At 48.0% G+C, this 21172-nt stretch overlaps 1 protein-coding gene across 4 annotated transcripts in view; it reads left to right on the top strand.

Moving 5' to 3' along the window:
- LOC135896859 (serine/threonine-protein phosphatase 6 regulatory ankyrin repeat subunit B-like) overlaps positions 1-21172 on the top strand; it is a 90874-nt gene that overhangs the window by 49875 nt on the left and 19827 nt on the right. For all 4 annotated transcript variants that reach the window (XM_065425366.2, XM_070532260.1, XM_070532262.1 and 1 more), the window contains 8 exons: positions 860-1063; positions 5215-5313; positions 5849-6155; positions 13489-13643; positions 15218-15418; positions 16561-16662; positions 17184-17340; positions 18654-19027. In XM_065425366.2, coding sequence (XP_065281438.1) covers positions 860-1063; positions 5215-5313; positions 5849-6155; positions 13489-13643; positions 15218-15418; positions 16561-16662; positions 17184-17340; positions 18654-19027 — 1599 coding nt within the window. The remainder of the gene's footprint in view (positions 1-859; positions 1064-5214; positions 5314-5848; positions 6156-13488; positions 13644-15217; positions 15419-16560; positions 16663-17183; positions 17341-18653; positions 19028-21172) is intronic.

The following is a 21172-nucleotide window of genomic DNA, read 5'->3' as shown; positions in this document are numbered from 1 at the left end:
CTGGTGGTCAAAATTATTTCGGAGTCTCCCACTACGGTGTACCTCGTAATCAAATCGTTGTTTTGGCACGTAACACCCCCGAATTTACTCATCAATTACTCAGGAATGTACGGTGAAACAACAGGTGTATACAGCGTACGCACTTTACCTGTGCGATACCATTCGATAATTCAAGTGAGTGCTCGCCGTTATCGTTGTAATTTGAATGTTCTTTGTATTTTTGGACACAAATCCTGAACAAAGTGCTTCACGGTATTTTGCCTCTTACAAATAACAGCACAACCAATACGAAGACCACAAATAAAAAAAAATCTGAATGCCAACAAACAATAATAGTAGCCAGACTCTATTACCAAACAATTTAGGATTAGCCAACAGAGTCCTAATGAATGTAAATGCGCGGAATAATTTTCTACGACACTATGCATACGTCCGGGCAAAATAAACGAAAATCACTCAGGCTCACTCACAAAATACATATTTAACCTAGGGTTCGCTCTAACCCAGAGTCACCAGAATCAGGCTCAACCGGTCTCACTCGCACTCAGACTCACCAGAAACCTGATTCATCAGGCTCACTCTGACTCAGGCTAACTCTGACTTAGGCTCATTAAAAGCAACAACAATGAAGTTTAGCGAGTGAAAAGCAGACTCAGGCGGAGTCACTCATAACTCATCGATCGATGCGAGTGCGAGTGATTCGAGTCACGAGTGAGTTCACCGACCCTAAGCCGCGTCTTAAATGCGTCGTCATCGTACTGCCAAATGTGACAAGCGACTGCGTGATTGACTCTCGTGCGTGAGAGCCGATCACGGGTCGGCTGTGTGTGACTTTCTGCCGCCGCCCTCCGTCCTCCAGCACCAAGTGAGCGCGACCCACGAGGCCATCGGCAGTGGCGACCTGGCAAAGCTCAAGGAACTGGCTGCCTCGGATCCGCAACTTCTGCGGGCGCGCAGTGACCTAGGCTGCCACCCGATGCACGCCGCAATCGAGGCCCGAAACCTGGAGGCGGCGAGGCTCATACTGGATGCCTTCCCGGCCGCCATAAAGCTCAAGGCACCGGTGAGCAGACAAGTTGTTCGCTACACTTTCCGCACCGCGCGTTTTAAGAGAGCAAACATTTAAGAGCGCAGCTCTCATTAGGCGCCCCTTCCTGTGGCAAGCGTCGCCGTGCCCCGGCGTCGCGTTCCTCGGCATAACCGAGATAACGAGTACAGCGAAAGATGCGAGCCAACGCAGCGGGCAGCGAGAGATGAAAAAAGTGGCGACGTCGTAGAGGGCGCTAGGAAGTAAAGCGGAGAGGAGGGTACAGCGGAACCACACAGACCGAGACTATGCCGAGACCAAGTGAAACGTTGTTATCTGCATTGAGAAAATCAGCCGAAAATCTGTCAAGGCAAATCGGTTTTGCGGAAGCTCAAGAAGTGGAGGACGCTTCGTGAAAGCGAAACATTGCCGTCCACCCGACTGCAATATGAGGCTACAAAGAAAACCTCCATATGGGTATGTCAGAAAGCTTAGATAATTGGAGAAATACGTGTCCTGTTGTTTCTTTTTTCGTTCTTTTTGCGAGGGGGGGGGGAGGAAGGGGGTGTTGAACCCAGGACCAACGCCTTTCCGACGCGGTCGCTCTGCCATCTGGGCTACCCAGGAGGCTAACAAATCGCTGAGCGAGGCTGCGTTAATCGACAACTCGCAATGCAGGGACACTGAATATGGCAAAATCCGTATCGAGTTTTCTTCGTAGCCTTGTGCCTATAGTTGGGTGATCACAATTATTCTTTCAAAAAAATGCGTTAAATCCGTTATTTGCAAACGCAACCGTAGTTTTAATGAGAGCCATTGTAAAGCAACGAATATGTATGACTAATGGGGAATACGTAACTACGTCCGCCGGTATCCAACTTGTTTGCTTCTTATTCTAAGAACACTGAACCCATTGAGCAGTTAACGTACCCGCAACTACACGAGCTAATAGGGTTCCATTTACCGAGTCCAGCGTGCGATCACAGCGTCACGGAGCGTTGCTACGCAGGCTGTATCGGTTATAGTCTCCCGCTTGAGGCGCCTTTTAAGGTTTTGTGTTGTACATAGTGAGGATGGAAAGGGCGCTAGAGGGAAGTAATATCGGGTTTAATCTCTCGTACAGACAGGCAGGTACAGTAGTGGAGCAGCAGCTTCCAGGTTTGTTTTATGCGGACGACATCGTGTTGCTAGCTAACAACCAAGTGATATGCAACGTCTGGCTAATATCTGTGCACAGGAAGGCGAGAATTTAGGTCTGAGATTTAGCGTTAAAAAATCGGGTGTTATGATATTCAATGAAAACAGTGTACAGACAGTGTCAGTACAGGGCCAGCAAATGCATCGCATAATGTAATTTAAATACCTTGGGATATGGTTAAACGAAGGCATTAGATATATGGAAACAACGAAAAAAACAATAACAGTAAAGGGGAAGAGAAATGCGGCCCTAATGAAACACAGAGCACTTTGGGGACACAATAAGTACGAGGTGCTGCGGCGTATGTGGAAAGGTGCAATGGTTCCAAGACTTACATTTGGAAATGCGTTTGTTTGCTTGAAATCAGGGGTACAATCAGGACTCGATGGCAACCGAAGGTCAGTGGGTCGCCTCGCAATGGGCGCTTTCTGAAAGACTACAAATGAAGCTGTGCACGGTGATATGGGCTGGACTAGTTTTGAAGTGAGGGAAGCTCACAGTAAAATTGAGTATGAACGACTGAGGAATGTGGAAGAAAGTAAATGGGCTGGGAGAGTGTTGAGGTATCTGTACAGAAAAAACATTGATTCCCAGTGGAGGAACAGAACTAGGAAGCTTACCAGCAAGTATGCGACCTGTACAGTGGGCAACATGGCAACAAAGAACGTTAAGCGGAAAATCAGAGAGGCTGAGATACTCTCGGGGGTGGCCACAATGGAAAAGAAACCTGCTATGGGTAACTATTTAGGAGGAAAAAATGAAATAAAGAAAGAATCGAGTTAGGATAACTCAAAGGGAAGCTCTTTACTTTTCGAGACGAGATCAGGACGCCTTACAACACGCACTTATAAAGCGAGATGCAAAAAGGGAGAAGAAGCATGTGCTTGCGTCGGCAAAGCTAGAGAAGCGGTGAAGCATGGTTTATTAGAATGTGAAAATATCTGCCCAGTGGTCGATTTAGGCATCTCTGGCCTCCTTGAAGCCCTTGCATTGAGCGAGAGCGAGGAGGAAAGTGAGGAAGAAAGTAAACATTTCCGCAATAAAGATTCGTAAGAGGCGATTTGAATATTGGTGAAAGAAAAGTAGGGAAAGGACAAAAAACGGAGGCGCACAAAAACAAAGTTCACAATAGGGGTTCAGAAAGTTTGGTTATGGGAATTCATCATGGTTTATTTTTTATTTTTACTTTCGTTGTATTTTTTTCTACACAGGTAAGGCATTAGGCAATATAATAACAAGAGCTTGGTGTCTCAACCCACCACCCTGTTCTAGAGGGGACGCTCCTAGCATCTATCCCTCCATCCATAAGCCTTCCTTGATATGTGCCGCCGTCTGCACCGCCTTCATTCGATTCGTCAAGCGGTTGTTTATTTATTGTTCGAAATGCTGCCCTGAGTAATGATAAAAATCACAAAAGAAATACAAAAGGGGGCGTCGCACGTATACAAACAAGTTTATTTGTCGCATGTGGTCTGCAGGCAAGGGCCGGCGAAAACATAGAGTTTCATGCAATAATTACTAGCAGGAACTCTGACGCTAGTGTCTGCAACCTGGGCGATTCGGCCAGCATGGGGGTTATGAAAGGTACACGGATTTGCCTAAACTTCGTTCTTCTGGCTTCAAACGGCTCCGCCACCTTCTAAATTCGTCATTTCAACAAATTACTGTGTAATAAACTATTAAGAAAACGTTATTAAAGTTGTCTGACGGCAGGATTCGAACACGGGACATCTAGCACATAAGCCCTGTATTGAAATAATCGCCACGGACGCACGCAACGACAAACGTCATAGAACGCGCCTATGAATTTCTTGCGGGCAAGCCAGCGTGTTAAGACGCTTGGCGCGTTTCAATTTGTCGCCTCGACAGGTTGGGCCGATGTACTTAGTAGCGATTGTGCCTGTTTGCAGATTATTCTGCACTGCGAAAAGTATATATCGCTTTGAAATTTAGGACAATAAAGACAGATAAAGCGTAATAAACAAAGCCACAAGGACGTCTGAATCCACTAGTAAGAAGTCAATCATCAATCAAATCCGTGTACTTACCATCACTCTCATGTTGGCTGAACGATCACTGCGCCAGAGTTCCCTCAAGTAATTATCGCATGAAACTCTGTGGGCGAAACAGCCGATGTATCCAGTGATGCAAGTCAGGAGCGTGGGCCGGATGAATACTGCTTGCTCTGAGGTGCTGCAGACGCGCTCGCTGAAACCCTGCGCACGACCTCAGCCAGCGTAACAACGAAAAGCGCACAAAATGCACAAAATGCATTAATGGAGATGGCACAAGACGGACACGCGGAACCACACGCGGCACTGTACCTGTGTGGCTAGAGTCACGGTCGGTGTAAGCGCTGGAGCCCCCTATTTCGTACTAAACTAAAAGCTCCGGTTTCCCCAGCTTTTCGCGATCAAAGAATTATCTTTATCTTATGGTTTGGTGCCAGCAACATGTCGACGCTTATTTTCTACGCCGACATCGCGAGAGCTAGAGTGCACGAGAACTAAATTCTATAATGCACTATCGAAAACTTAAATTTTCAAGAAATGTACCGCGCTTGCGTTGTGCTCCTGCATTTCGGCAAACGTTTCCTTATTTTCTCCTTCCTTCCATCTTCCTCCTGTTCTACTTTCCTTTTTTCCTCTTCCTTGCTTTCCTTCTATATTTCTTTCTTCGCTTTCGTAAACTGAAAGCGAAAGCCAGGGCAAGTTGGTACGCTATGGTTGTGGCTTTAACGTATAGTCGTACGAACCAACCATGTGAGTAACAAGTGTTATGCTAGATGTGGTGCTAAATTAGCCCGAGTAATGTTACGTCGGTGAACGACAGCACACGCGAAAAGCAGGTCCGGCCGTCACCCACTGGACACTTCGTTTGCAGGTTGCAGTTATGAAACTCACAATTTTTTGTTTTGTGTGTCTTGTTTGTTTGCTCGTATTTTCAGTTACACGCAATGGCTAACGCCTTTTTTTTTGTCTTTTCTCAGCATGGCCGGAACCCATTGCATTTAGCGGCACTTCGAAGGGATCACGAAATGTACAAGTTCCTCGTGGATAGTGGAGCCGACCCCAAGGCACTGGACCAGGTGAAGAATTACAATATTGGCGCACCTTTCTGGCTCTCCCTATGGTTGAATAGTGAATACGTCACGGCGAAGAGACTTGCAATGTTTCATACTTAGTCGTTTAATTCTTCCAAATTTCACTGAATATTTAAGCCTGCCGCACATGACTGTATACATATCGCTCTGTCAAACCTAACGACCAAATTTTAACCCTGTACTGATTCATTACGCCCAAAGGTTAACAGCGGCATATGTAACTCTCGTGAACGTGATGACGATGACCATCATCATCGTGATAGGGAAGAAGTACCCTAATGAGTGCAGGTCTTCAAATACAGCCTATACCTAAAAGCGCGAAAGCTAGTAGGTAAATCAAAAAACGATACATATGTTCTCATAAAATTTCTGCCTATTCATGTTAGATAAACATAAGCAACAATTCGTGTACGCGCCTTGTAAATTCGTGTGCCTTAATGGCTCTAAACGGAACGAGTATGATTTGCCACACCATCGCCGGTCTTTCTAACTGTCGCTCTTTCTTTGTTTATTCTTCTAGAAAGGGAAGACTGCGGAGTACTACCTAAAGAACAGCCGAAAACGGCGGTCAAGATCCACGGCGTCCACGCACGACACGTCGCGAGAGCGCTCGTCCTCAGTTCAGGACACGAAGGCGGCCGCCGTCGAAACAGCCGCGCATAGCACCGAGCTCGAGACCATAACGGTGCCCGCCGACAAAGGCGCGCTCGGAGCAGCCGGCGACGCTGCCGACGGCGTAAGCGCCGAACGGGCCGGCGCCACGAACGAAGAGGCAACTGAGCCCGGCGGTAACGAATCTGGCCAGAGTGGCTCGAGCGACGGAGGAGGTAAGGACTCTGCTACTCCAGCGTCGGCTTCCTCAGAGAACGGTGCTGCCGCGGCCAAAGACGCGGTGCTCGAGGGTGCGATGCTCGGAGCCGTTATCGATGGCCGAGCGCCGAACGCAGAGGCCGCCAGCGCCCTCCCGAAGGACGGTCGTAGTGACCAGCAAGAGTTGTCGGGAGAAGGCGCTGTTGATGCATCCTCCTCCTCCTCCTCCTCTTCTGATTCCCCGCCCACTGTCGTCACTGTCTCTCCCGACGATGGTGGTGTTCATAGAGTGAACAGTTCCGGTCTAATCAAAGGAGGGCAGCGTGCTTCTGGTGACGCTGAAACTGAAGTCGCCAAAAGAGGGATGGTTGGTGCGGGCGTCGAAGAGATCGGTGGGGAGAAAAATGGCGAGGATGCAAAGAGTATAGAGTCGAGTGAGCAGCGTAAAATTGTCGCAATGGATGAAGGCGTAGCGCTTCCTTCGAAAAATGCAGTAAGCGAAACAAGTGCTAATGGTGAAAGCCACGTCGGCCAAGGGGCGACTGCTGACGTCGCGCGTCAAGTTCAGAATGGCGACGTTGCCGGTGACTTACCTGCAGAAGAATACCATCAGAAAATGAGTCAGAGCGAGGTTGATCACAGCGCGGGCAACAAAAGCGACGCAGTAATTGAAGATGCAAGTAAAGAATGTAGCAAAGCCAATACTAGCCTCACAAATGGAACCGATGAGTCCAAACAATTAAAGGTACCTGTACCCTTTAAGGAACTTCAAGGGCTACCAGAAAATGACGCGGCGCCTCACGCCATGGAACACGTGGAACCCCTCAAGGATTCGAGAAGCGGAGGCGTCACTCCTGAAATGAAGAGTGTTGTAGACGCCAAAGCGAAAAGTGGTGCCGAAAAACCTGCTACTCCGGCTGACCAATCGGATGGCTCTACAAACAGCATGAATGGTAGGGAAAACCCTAACGTAGAAAACATAAAAAAGGAATCGTCTACAGGAGAGAGCGGTCTTGGAGGAAAGTGTGGAGGCTCTGCTGGCGGCGGTAAGACTCAAACCGATGTTAAAAATCAGGACAGTTATACGCAATGCGAAAGCGACAAGAGCCAAGCTAGTAAAGTCATGCGCGATCAGCAGGCAAGCAACTCAAATGAAGAAGAAAACGATCCTGTTTCTGGACAGCTGAAGCCGGACAGTGCTTTGGTTCTCAACGGCCCGGGTCTTTCGAAAAATGTGCTCAAGAATGATCACAATGCTAATTCTTCAGATAATACTTTTGTCGATAAGGGTAATTCAGAGACCCAGGCGGATACAAAAGAGGATCAGAGCAGTGACCGAACAAATGGCACTGCAGTTTTAACCAAGTCAAATGATATGACGCTTGAGCTTGACAAAAGCAACGACCACGTCATCGCCCATGGCGAAACTCAGAATGAGATGCACAAGGCCATAACTTCTAGCGAAGCGATGACAGGAGGTATCGAGAACGCAGCCATAGAAGTCGATGGTGCTGATTCTAAGGACCAAAAGGGCAGTAATGAGAGTGAAGATAGAAAACCTTTAGAAACTGTGAAGAAAGTTGATCAAGGAGCGAATGAGGATACCAACAATTCACCATCCAGCAAGCTCGGCAAGAAATCAAAGCTTGTGCCGGATCAAAAGCCAGCTGTTAAGCCCGTAGGTGCAAAAGAAGCAAAGAAGAACGGAATGCAGAACCCTCGAAGAAGCAGCAGTATGGCGTCCATGAAGGAGCACTTGTCTAAGACCTCATCTAGACATTCTTTGAATATCGATGAAAAGAATGTGTCGAAGAGCACTAAACAGGGTTCCTCTGATACGAGGACAATGACCAGTAGTATGAATAAAGCTTCAAGAGCTAACTCCGTAGCCCCACTTGTCACGGGCAAATCGGGCACAGAACAGAGAAAAGGAGATGAAGATGGCGCAAGACCGGCAGCAAAGGGCTCCAGTGACAATCCTACCATATTGACGAGCAGTAGTCATGACCATCAAGGTGATGCAGATGCTCTACACAAGCTGACCGAGAAAGAGGCTGACCGAGAAGATGAACACGAAGGGGAGAAAGAGCAGGAAAGTGGAACAACAATCCGAACAGAGCAAGAAATTAGAGATCGCAGTGCTGCACAGTCGCAAAAAAGTCTGAGTGTCGCTGCTTTCGATGCAACCAAGGAAGAAGTGTTGCAAGCTCAAGGCTCAGTAGGCAGTCAAGTTACCAATGAAGACACGACAGCTACTCGCGCTCCTGAAGGGGCGGAAGAAAATCCCTCAATCGTCACGCGAAGTGAAGCAATGAAACAACACGGACATGACGTTCAAAGCTCGGGCCAAACGTCAGGCGCCTCTGAGCAGGACAAAGGCGTCAAAAACGAACAAGAAGCGAGTATTCATGCAAAAGAAGACCAAATGGATTCGCAAGAGCAATCCGAAGAACAAGAAGCAGTGTCGAACAGTTCAGTTGCATCTGTCGCAACTAAGCCTACCAAAGAAGTGGCACCAAAAGAACAGGTCGGTGTCGACAGGGACGACGCACTCAATAAAGCGGCGAAGTCAAAGCCACAGGTGTCGACCAACTCTCACGAGAAGCCGGAACCGGGAGAGCCACGCCAGAGAAGCGCGGGAAAGCGCCCGAACAATAAGGGGATTAAAGTGTCAAGTAACACGTCGGCGCAACTCGGTGAGTATGCATACAGTGTTCGGAGCTGACGCGTGCGCACCCAGCTTCTTGGCAGACACGCCGTGCGCATGTTCAGACATCCCCGGGAGCACTTCATCGGTACCGCTGTTCAGACACCACAAACACCTCGTTTCATCCACCAACACTGGCCTGTGAACGAGAGTCCTTGCAAGCGGGAGTGCGACACTCACTCGCGAACCACTGCGACACCTATGCGACATATCACCTCTGTGCCTGACCACACTCCCGCCGTGCTTTTCGCATACTCCATCGTCACTCACCATTCACTCTCTCGCGTCGCTTTTGCCCCGGTATGGCAGCTGTCATTTGAGCTGAGTCACAATTTCATTCTCCCTTTAGTTCACTCTACGTTACCTGTCACACCTTTAAGAGACCGCAAAAAAAAAGATATCATGCGTGCGCACGCTGCACTATGCCTTGTTGCCATCTCTATCATTCTGTCCTTGCATTGACAGGACGGGTATCCTTATACTGTTCCTTCTCGGTAAGCGTTTGCTGCAACGCTGCAGCCCCAGCACTAAACACGCCCATTGCTTGTGATCTTCACATTGTGTTTTCAACATAACTATATGCGCGTCGCCATTCCTGCACTGACGCTGCGTGTCAAGCCAGTTACGGGCAGACTTACACTTAGGCGCTAAATATGAGGGCTAGGTTTCGATAGTTCCTGTGTCTTATCTCTATTTTCTCGCAGTAATAGCTGGCTTTCACTGCACTCCTGTGAGGGCCTAGTGAAAAACATTTGTTCAGCGAACGCAAGTTCACGTGTTCACAATTTCCGCTGGTTGTTTGCGGCTTTGCTTGGAAACACGTTGTGTCTGTTTTATGGCTTGGAACCTAATAATATTAGTTGTTGTAAAGGCTTGCCAGCTCTACCCGAAACGCAAACTGCACGGTAATTAGTTGGGGGCGCTATGCAGGAAGGCCTGAGTTTGGCAAAGTTTTGGCTCTGCGCGAGCTCTGGCGACGCCCTCAGAAGAATGAGCTAATGGTATCAAGACATAAAATCTAACCTTGGCACGTTTCCAGCTTCATTGGCTTAACTAGATTCGCTGTTGGGTTATAATCACTTGGGTATGAGCTCATGGGAAGCCGAAAAAGTCACGTTGTCAAACCGTTCGTGCCTTCTTTCATCTGTGTGTAGTTCCACACAGTACATCCCCTGTCCAGGTAGCTTATGGAAAAAATTTGCCTTTTAACGTATTCGAAAGAAAGGAAAGGGTTGGCGTGAGAATGTTCCACGTCTGCATTGTTCGCATACGATGATGGATAGACAGATAGGGTGCGATCTTGTACGCGTTCCAAAATAGAACGGAGGCGGTTCGTTCCAACGAGCCAAATACGATTCGTCAGTTTGAACCTTGCCGAACGCCATGACGTCAATTGTGACGTGATATCTGCTGTCGATCATTCCGTGTCGTCTGCTATCGGACGAACGGAACGGAACATACCGCCTATTTCGTGACGAAAAGAACGAACCGCCTCCGTTCTATTTTGGAACGCGTACAAGATCGCACCCGTAATGTGCGAAAGAAGAGGCACGCCCGTGACGCGTCCCAGAAAGGCGTGGTAAGCGTCTTGCGCCGAGAATGTAGGTAAATAACGGGACACTCCCTGTATTGCGATATTCCATTGATATCAACAAGCGGCGCTGGTGCGTAACATCGCCCTATTTGCTGTGTTTGAAATGAGGAAGCGGCGTGCGCAGGCTGCACTCCGTGTCGACACCATCTCGACATTTTATTGTCTGCTTCCTCCGCCCGTTCCCCGCAATCTTTATTCGCTGACTGCCCCCGAGCAATATCAGGCGAGCGATAAACCCGGGTGTATCCTGCATAGCACCTCAGAGCTTTTTTTAACCAGGGGAAGTTCAGCCATACGTGCATTCCCTTCATAGCTAAGACTCGTGTGCAGAAATTCAAAACCCACTGTCGTCGGCCTTCATTAGAAAGGTAGTAAATGAAATCACGCTTACCGCGTCCAATCGAATTACGCCTAGAAGCGCACGCCTGCTCACACTCTTACGAGCACCATTTTTCTTACTGTGTGAATTCGTATACGTGGTAGGAATGGTATCGATAACAGCATAGCGGTAACGTTATGCTAAATCGTTCTTTTATCGGTAACAACCTGAGCACCTGTATAAGTGTTGCCCAAATCAAACTGAGGCTCCTATCTGGAAAGAAAGAGTGCTACCTATAAGCGTCATTTCTAAGTGACAGACAGCCTTTGTCGGTTCAAATAATGATCTTGAAAGCTCTGTTTTTTGCCAGTCTTCCCAAGGCATGGTAATTGCCGTATACGAACGTCCGAATGTAGAAGGTGTGGTCAACCACTTTCCATGGGAAGCGTCGAGACAACAGACACCCTTGGCACCCTTGTTGTCTCGTCACATTTTGGTGATGTCATGCGTCATCTCTTGAACCACTGGGACACATTAAGTGCGGAACATTCGTTAGCTACATCCTTGGGTTTCCTTTGTCGTCGCTGGGGTGTAGATTTCGCGCCGCAGCTGGTTGCGTTGTGATAGTATGTTTCATTGTGACGTCTTACCTTGTCTCCTTCCGTACGCGCCTGATGACGCATCTATAGCTTCGCGCTGTGCATTAACAATGCGAACAATGTGAGCCGGAATTTTTGCAGGCATAGGTAACTTTTCACTATAAAAGATGGATGTTTTAATGAAAGTTGTCACTGTTACCACTGTTCTTTGCTCACCAGTTGCTCATAAAAGCGACAGCGCGCCAGTTTCCCTCATCCTTTCTTAGTAGAAGAATGACACTTTCGAACACTGCACCCGCCTTCGGGGTCGGCATACTTTACCCCTTCCTTTCCCAATGGCAGCTGGAGCTTTGCAACGCCATGTGAAATTTTATCGCTTTGTGCATTGGCCGAAGTTATAACAGCTTGTACCTTGTCTTTACCGGAGTACAATAAATTAATTCGTCATGCCGTCACCATAGCCGTCATTACTATCGAAGTTGTTGTCACATTGCTCCTGTCATCGCACACACGCTCGAAGTGGTGATTTTTTTTTTCGGAGTGTACTGTTTTGTCGGCTCACCGGAGTTTAGCTTACAACGATTCTCGCAGTGCTTGGGGCCTGCAGTTATTTTTTACTGACCAGGAGACTGTGTGAGAAGAATCGTGACCTGTGTTCCCTGCGCTTTCCTTCCCATATTCCAAGCGATAAACCACTGCCGACACAGACATAAGTGACAGTGTGACAGTTTCTTTTATTCGTGTAACCCTTACGCGGCAGCAATGTCAGCCATGTGTGGCGGGGCTGATGAAAAATCTTCGACCATATCCCTCATCCGCCGTAACACAGCAGACAACGCTACCTACCAAGGCTAGAGAGATTTCTCTCACTGCTTGCATGCGCGCCCAACGGGTATCAGTGTGTCACGTACGACATAGAGATAAAGCGTCATGTAATTCGGTGTAACAGTAAGTCTCATGCTGTTATGTCGCAAAATGTGACGTATTTATTACGCGGAATGCGTTGCAGATCTGACGCTGTTTATAACCGAACGAGCGGAGTGACCCGTTTCTGCGAGCAGCGACCACAGCGAATTACTTATGTTCGCGACCAAACGTATATTTATGCGTATTATGCTGGTAGCACAAATGTGCACAGATAGTGCGTGATTTGACGTAGCATTGCGTTCACAAGTTGTAGTTGTAAAATATTAACTGGTTATTCTGTATAGAAAGCGTCGCAGGTCACAGAACAACGGCAGTGCGAAACGCGTAGAATGAGTCTTCGTTGAACGCGTCGTTTCTGCAGCGTGAAAGCTGAGTATTCAGCACGGATATTTGTATTCCGACTACCGCGCCTCCGGACAATTGAAAAACAAAACAAAAAGAAGCTCCTAATTAAAGCCGTTTCGGAAGTCAGCACTATGTCCAACGGCGTCGTTAAATTATTGTTCCGCAGCCAACCGTATATGTGCAACAGTCTTCACTGAAAATGCCTATCACCTGACCCACCGCTGGAACAGTAGTTTTAACCGACAAGGCGATTATGTCATGTATTCCGCCTACGTACCACTCTTTCTTTCCAGCATGTTCGTGTAGTCCCACTAAGTTACCATTACAGAAACCGTTCAAAGTCAAGGTCTATTAAGGTGTAGCCTTTACCTAGGGCGAGCACTGCGCAGCTGTGCCAAATGACTGTACTGGAATCTCTGAAGCAGCAAGTGCTTGTCAAATATTTCAACACCGAGCGTTCACTTTGCCAACCGCAAACGTGCCACTATTTCTGTGGAGCTGCCATTTTAACATTCTTTCTCTGGCTGCATCCCGACCATTGTAAATTTCTCTCTCTCTCTCTCTCTCTCTGCCCAAACTAAGTTCAGAGGGCGCAGAACTGCGCCCTTCAGCATAATTTCTTACTAAAAGTACAAGAATAATAGGTATTTGGCGCTTACGGTCAGTCAGTGCTATTGTAAAAAAAAAATTAAGACTTTTGCTTTTGTAAAAAGTTACGGTAAAATGTTTTGCTTGCCTCGCTTCCTTTCTGTAAAATGCTTCCCGGACCATCCGAGTCGCCAGGCTGCAGATATGTTGAGATAGCTGAGCTTATGCTTATGGTGCTGGCGCAAAACGAGGTGCAGACGTGCCGTTTCAGATCGATTGAATGAGCTCATCGACGTTTGGATCAAGGAAGGCGATTTGCTGCGCCTGGAGCACGTGGTCATCGCGGGCCAGGGGGAGCGGCTACTCAACAAGACGTCCGAAGATAAGCAAGTCCAAGAGTTCCTGGGACTCGTTCCCGCCTACATGGTGGGTACTGCATATGACCGCGCGAGAGCAACCGGGTTTCCACCAGGGACAAATGAACGCTTGGTCATGGACTGACGCAAGAGTCAATTGCGTGGTTTTCTGCGGTCGCTGGGATGTCGCGTTACTTGGCTGTTTCTTCTCTATCTCGTAAGCGGCTGAGTTCATTACAAGATGAATAACATGAGCAACAAAAATTTTAAAAAAATGTATCTTGAGAGAACGGGAACTAACGGTGGAGAGAACGGCAGACAAGGCCCTGTGACTGTCCTGCACCTTGTCTGTCGTGCTTTCACTTTCCCGTCTTTAGCGCTGTTTCTTCCCGCCTTAATGTTGTGCCAGTCAGCCCAGTTTGGCGCACTCCTGTATCCTAAGAAATGCTATTAGGCACTACCGAATCGACTAAGCCGTTTTCTTTTTTTTAAAACCTGGTACGTCGCCTTTACTACATCTTACCAAATCAGTGCAGTGCAGTCAAAACTACAGATAGCGTAAGCCAATCGGGGAGAAGTACCAAGGGAAGTGTTTGTCAACTTTTCACCACTATTCCTCCCGCACACGATATATAGCAGTTGGGCAAACGGACCACGCTTTGACTAGCGGCGTGCAATGCGTCACAATGACAAAGGGAACGAGCCCACCTCCTGGCTTTCCTTTCTCAGTGGCAGCGTGACTCCTGTAACTTTGACCGCAGTGTACGGATTTGTTTAACGGCGTACTTACCCAATGTTGACATATCTCGTGTATCGCGCAACTTTTGTGATTGCGACCGAGGTCCCCAGCCACGTATCCTCATCTACTGCCCTTCTTTTGATGACGAAAGGCAGACTCCGTGTGCGGCTCTAAGCCGACTGGGCGACAGATCGTTCACAAATTTAAAGATATTGAGACCGTGAATTTGAACGTCATCCGCACGGAAGTTCACCAGAGCCCTGCTGCACTTTTTATATACGAATAGACTACGCGACCTTCTTTGAATGCATGGTGAACGGTGTTTTGGATACGCATGCATCCATTGCTATATTCCTTTCTTTTTTCCTTTTACGTACTTTTTTTGTGCTTCCCGCTTGCCCGTTCGCCAGCGTAGTGTATACCAAACCAGGGGCAACCCGACTAACGTCCCTCTCCCTCTATCTATCTATCTATCTATCTATCTATCTATCTATCTATCTATCTATCTATCTATCTATCTGTCTATCTATCTATCTATCTATCTATCTATCTATCTATCTATCTATCTATCTATCTATCTATCTATCTATCTATCTATCTATCTATCTATCTATCTATCTATCTATCTATCTATCTATCTATCTATCTATCTATCTATCTATCTATCTATCTATCTATCACACACACACACACACACACACACACAAACTACACTATTTTTCTTACAGATTCCGTCACGCTTTGAGCAACGCATTTCCTGAAAATTTTACGGCAAATTGCGTTTGGTACGCTGACGCTTTTGTCTGCGTTCACCGGTATACGTCGGGCCTCCTGCTGCGGAGCGGGGTGCACAAGGAGGCCACTCGTCTCCACTTCTCATTCGCTGCGTGCTCGTCTGCTCGCAGGATCGCATCCGGACGGTGCACGAGGCGGTGGTGAGCGGCAACATGGCGCAGGTTCGCCAGGTGCTGACTCGCAAACGCTTCGCGCTCAGCCGCGACCGCCTAGGCGCCAGCCCCCTGCACCTCGCCGTCCTGCACGGACACACGGACGTGCTCAATTACATCGTCGAGCGCTTTCCCGAGACGCTAGACGGACCGGACAACGTAAGTGTGTCTCGGGACCAGGCATCGATCACTTCTTTAGACGAGAAACAATAGGTGCTTCTCCTTACCAGAATGGTACATTTACATGTTGCAGACAGCAGCGTGTTTTCTCCCCGTGCGCTTGTGCCTTGCACGCTGCATGGTCTCAATGAGCCGAACTCACTTTTTTTTTTATATAATAACTCCTTGCCTTTGGTCGGCCGTCGTCTCTAACATTAGTTGTCACTATCTATCCCTTGTGTACGAACTCGTTGTAAGGTCCACTGATTGTCATATATACGGTAAGCTTTCAAGGATCTAGAATTTGTAGGATACCTCAGTGCTACACGCGCGCACTAATTGCGTGCAGCTAAATATACGTACAGTGGTGACAGATCGTCTTCGTTCACACGAAACCGCAATCAATAAAAGACGCCCTACATAAGCCCCGGCAGGAGTGCTGCGTCCGGCAGGCTAACTGGCTCGCCCACGAAGGCTGGAGGACATGGCATTTATTTTTGCGAACATTGTTTAACTGCGCGAGCAAACGAACCACAAAGACAGCGAGGGACAAGGACGGACTGCGCCCGTCCTTGTCCCTCGCTGTCTTTGTGGTTCGTTTGCTCGCGCAGTTAAACAATGTTCGCTAATACCTACCAACTCGCCCAACAACAAGTTCTACTAAACTATTTTTGCGAATTGACGCCATCTCCTAACTTTAGACGTGGTAGCAGGTAGTCTCAATACTGTTCGCAAGTGCATCTGCAGTCGGCAATTGAGAGCACGCAGTACCTATGTCAGGAGCGGGGGCTGGGGATAATACGCACAAAGTGTAAAGTGCAGCTATGTGCTGGGAAATGTAGCTGAAGAAAGTGCAGTGTTCCTAAGCTTTAATGTTGCAATGAGCAGGGCAATCACGGAAAACTAAGGGCTCAATTTTTAGTAACAATGTTTTCAAACCCACTGGCAATAAAGGCAAGGAAAAGTTAGACGAAATTAACTGTTTTTGATCGAAATGCAGAATTAGGAAAATAATTTTCGCCGTAACGTTCTTAGCTTGACTGTTTGTTGGCTATCGATTGACAAATATGACGAGGCACGACGACATGCTTACGCGAATGTCATTAACGACAGTAATGCCGGGCGTGCTTCGCTTTTCGCAGGAAGGGCGAACACCGCTGCATTACGCAGCCGTCGTGCTCGAGGCCCAAAATTACTTCGACATTCTCAAAAAGGCTGGCGCTGACGAGGCCATCAAGGACAAGGTACGTAACTAGCGTTACATAGGCACTCCACCGATACGTCAACTAAAATATTTGTGCCTACGTTCGTTGTAACAAAAAAAAAAGCTTTCCTTGGGCAATTAAAGAAGGTTGGAGAACCTGTATTTTTATTCTCCGTCTCCTGTCTGTCGCGTCGGGTCCTGGCTGATTTCGACGAGAGCAACGGCGCAATGGCGTCCGAGTGCGAGAAGAGCATAAAATGTAATGTCGGCTATTTGAACAAACGGCTCGGATATTACAGTGTGATCCAGCGCGAGGACAAATTTTTCCTAGCTGTAAAGTCAGAGTAATGAGAAAGAAAGGTTTATGTTGAGGGGAGGGGAATGCGCTACCTCTCTCTCCCTCTTTCTCTCTCTCTCTCCCTCCCTCCGGTCCCGTGCCTCCCGTGTATGACGTGGTATCCCAGAAATGCGCATGTGTTTTCATTGCGCCATTCTGCTACGATCAGGTGGGCTGTAAATAAGTGAGGAACACCTCACCGCTGACTCGCGCGACCTTCGCAGATGGGGCACACGCCGGAATACTACCTGAAGAATCCGAAGGAGCTGAGCATTAGAGACCTGCTCGCCAACTACCACACGCCAACGGACGACGACAAGTCGGCCAAGGCGGACGTGTGGCAGAGGCCGTCCACGCCCGCCGCAGCCGCGGATGCGCCCGGTGAGTCCATGTATATAGTTACTCTACCGGATGTTACGCCAGGTGTTTTCCTTAGTTTAAAAAATATATCTAGCTAAGCACATTGGTTTAAAACGTTGTTGCACATTTCAAGGAGCACAGAATTCGTATATAGCTTTCCTCCAGTGTTTGTACCACACGTGTTTGTCGCATATCGCCTATAATGAAGTTTGTATTCAGGAAGCCGTTTATGCATAGGCCGAAAATCAGCGCCGTAAGGTCCCGGGCGAAGCTGCTGGGTCATTCGGTAGATAGAGGACGACTGTTTACATGGCAGCCGGCATGTATAAGCGGCATGCTTGACATAAATCGGCATTACAGAAGGTGTCACGTAGCTTCCGGTTCGTAAACGTCGGTCTGGCGTGCATAAGGTTCTGCGCCTGAACCACAAATTGTGAAAGGTGGCAGACGGAGATGCAGTTACTATAGATACAACGTGGTTACGGATACAATGTAATACTTTAAGAAGTACTACGGCTAACGCAGCTGGGAGGGTGATCCGTCACTCCTTTTTTCTCCGCGTCCACTCGTTGTAGCTGTGCAGTATACGTGCGACTTCAATTCGGTCTTGGCATTTCCAGCCTAATAGCCCGTGTTTCAGGGCACATCCAAATCGGGTGTCGGGCACCTGTAGTCGCCACGAGACCCGTGCACTTGGGACACCTCTTTTTTTCTCGACTGTTGTAGGTCCTCATGCCCAGATGACGGATGCTGCCATAGGGTCGCTCCGAACCTAAAGTCTCCGAAGGGATGCCACCACACGAGGAATGCTTTGTCACACCACTGTGTCACATATAGGTTTGAAACAGTGGTTGCTGGCGTACCCATGTAAGAATTAAATCATGTGCCTGTTGAACGTCCGGTCACTAGTATCAGGTTGGACATGCTTGCTTTTGAGTATTGTACGCCGAAAGGCAAGGACTTTGCAGTTCCGAAGTCATGCGCACGTGATCGTTCGTGTGATCGCGTTTACACTGACACACTCACGGCAGCACGTGTGTTCATTCGTGATGGTGTCCGTGGCAGGAGAGGCCCCCTTTCCCCAACCCTGAACAAGTACGAGTTTCTTTTTTTTTCCCTGCTTTTGGTCGCGCACTTGGCGACAAATGTTAGGACACAGTTTTATGTGGCTTTTGGTGTCGCTTGCTTCGGTGCATTTGAGTGTGTAGCAGAGCTTAGGTGTAATTTCTTTTTTCATCATCATCAGCCTGGTTACGCCCACTGCAGGGCAAAGGCCTCTCCCATATTTCTCCAACAACAATTTGTTTTTTAGCCGACGAAATTCTTACTCGCAGAAGCGTTGGCTGCCGTTCCGGAAGCGCCTTCGGCGCCAGTAGCTCCCGCGGCTAACGGAGGAGTGGCTCAGCCGGTCGTCCTGCCCGACGGAAAACCGCAACAGCAAGAAGCAGCGCCCGAGGTTACAGCGTCAGAGGCGTCGAAAACGGCAAACTCAGCACCACCGGCGGAAGTCGTGACGAACGCCGCGCCGGAGGCGCCGCCAGCGCCAGAACAGGTGGCTGCCCCACCGGTGCCAACCGAGAAAGGTGTGCGACAGCCTGTCGACGAACCCTTGCAGACGGCGGTCCAACTGCCACTGGGCGAGCATGCTGCGAGTCGCGCGACGGCTGCAATGGGCCAGCCAGCGTCGGCCACGCTGCCGGCCGGCAAGGTTCGTCACGCCTCGTCGTCCCTTAAAGTTTTACGAAACGAAGAACTGTCACCCTGCCACACGACTTTTGACGGTCTAGTTCTGAGTCCTCGAAAAGCAAGCTTAAATCTTGGAAAGAAAAAAAAACAAGAAATTGATTCTGGTCCGGGGATCGGTCCCGCCGTGTCCGCTGCCTCGCTGGAGGAAGTTAGAAAGTTTCCGCTTTTTCACCTCAGTTAAACATTATGAAATGGCAGTGCGATGGAAGAAGTATTATACACCTCATAGTGTTCGAAAGTTGAAAAAAATATTAATAAACACTGCGTAAATACAGCAGGAAGGAGGAGGGGAGTAGTTAACTTTTGGTCAGGACCTGTTCTCTTGTCGATTGCAACATTTGCTTTTCAATCAGACACCGAAATGGGTCCCTTCAAATCATTGTTCTAAAGCCAGGTGGATGGCACTTCCTATGCGAAACTTTCTCCTCGCTGCGTACATTCGCAGGACTTGCATAAAAAGGTTTTCGTTGAGATTTTCACTGGCAGATCAGCGTTCAGAGTGAATGGTAGGTGTCTTGAGGGGCGGCACGCACAAGGTCCGGAGGGTGCGCCGCTTTTCATGCCACTTTGATTCCGAAGGGAACACCAAAAGATTGAATGAACGGATAGAAAACGTAGTGACCCTGCGTCGCAGATGAACCTTACTCTGAACTATGTTTTCTTTATATACCTATAATATTTCTTTGGAAGCTCTAACGTAACTAACCGGTCTCTTCTTTTCTTTCTGGTTAACCTCCGTCCCTTTCATTTGTTTCTCACTCTCTCCCTAAGGCACGTTGCAAGGAGCAGTGTACACTCATGCGATTTCGTGTTTTGTATGCGTGCAAATCTGTGCTGTGTCACGTTTCATTTGTTACCTATGTAAGCATATTTTGTACACACCCCTGCAATGTCTCGCAGTGAGACGGCAGCATACCTAAGTAAAATAAAGTGTCACACTTATTTGAGCCAATGCACGTCAGCGAACCGCTCTTCCGCGTATTCGGACTGCAATTTGACACCCTCTCTGTTCACCTCAAAGACCGGGCAAGTTAGATTCGCGCTTTTCCTTCATTGATTTCATCCCACTTATGCACGAAGCGTTTTCCTAACCTCTGTGTCCTCTTTGAGTTGTTCATGACGCCACAGTAATATGATATTAACTCGGTATTCTACTGGGCTTGATGATGCACATCGCATGGTTCGGCCGGCATAGTGTTACGGAAGGACGACAAAAAAAGGAAACAAGAGTTCGCTTGTTATTCAGCGATTTTAACTGTTTGCTTTTTGCGTCTCTATCTGGCATTATGCTGGCCAAACCAGTCACGATCAGGGATAAAGAACAAACGTCAATGTACTGACGTTAAACAATAAAATGACTGCTAGGCATTGAAACGTCGGTTCTAAAGAAAGAGAGAGAAGGAACACAAATTTAATTGCAAGAAACTCTGTAGTGAAAAACGGTGTATTCGGTTGGCAACAACGATATTTGACTTGCGTGGCCATCACTAAACACACCACGGATTAGTCGAACGTATCCCTTTGCGAAACGATCAATGGTTCTTTGAGCGATTCATTGTGGTAAAGTTCCGTTTACAGAAGTAGATAACCGCATGTTAAAGACAATGTATTCCTTATTGAGGTACCTATACTTTTCCGTATCTGGGTTTCTCTAGCCTCCTTTCGTGGGCCGATCCCGAAAATAGTGCAGTCTAAGAGGATGAGCCGATCCCGAAGATAGCGCGCTCATCAAGTTTTAACAGTCCGCCGCTCCTGCTACTTCCGTCACGCGAGCGATGATGCGATCACAGGCGGACAAATGTCCTAATTTTTTGTTTTCTTCTATCACCTTCGCGGCGCAAGTCACGTACTCAACTCACCCTCACGTTGAAAAATTTGTCGACTCTCTCTCTCCCCCTCGCTTATACTAAAATTTGCTCACCTTGCTCCCACCCCCACTCTGACGTTTAAAAGGCTACAATCCATCTCTTACCTTCGGTTTGCTGCAGTTACAAGTAAGCCATTTACTCATCCCGTGTGCTTAGTTGAGAAATGTGATTGCTTGCTGTGCCATTCTAATTGTCGTAGCATGCCACATTGCTTTGCTCATAAGGGTATTGACTAAACC

Source organism: Dermacentor albipictus, chromosome 1 (assembly GCF_038994185.2).
Source record: "Dermacentor albipictus isolate Rhodes 1998 colony chromosome 1, USDA_Dalb.pri_finalv2, whole genome shotgun sequence".
NCBI classification, from domain to species: Eukaryota; Metazoa; Arthropoda; class Arachnida; order Ixodida; family Ixodidae; genus Dermacentor; species Dermacentor albipictus.
The sequence above is the reverse complement of the archived record's forward strand: the minus strand, read 5'-3'. Positions and strand labels throughout refer to the sequence as shown.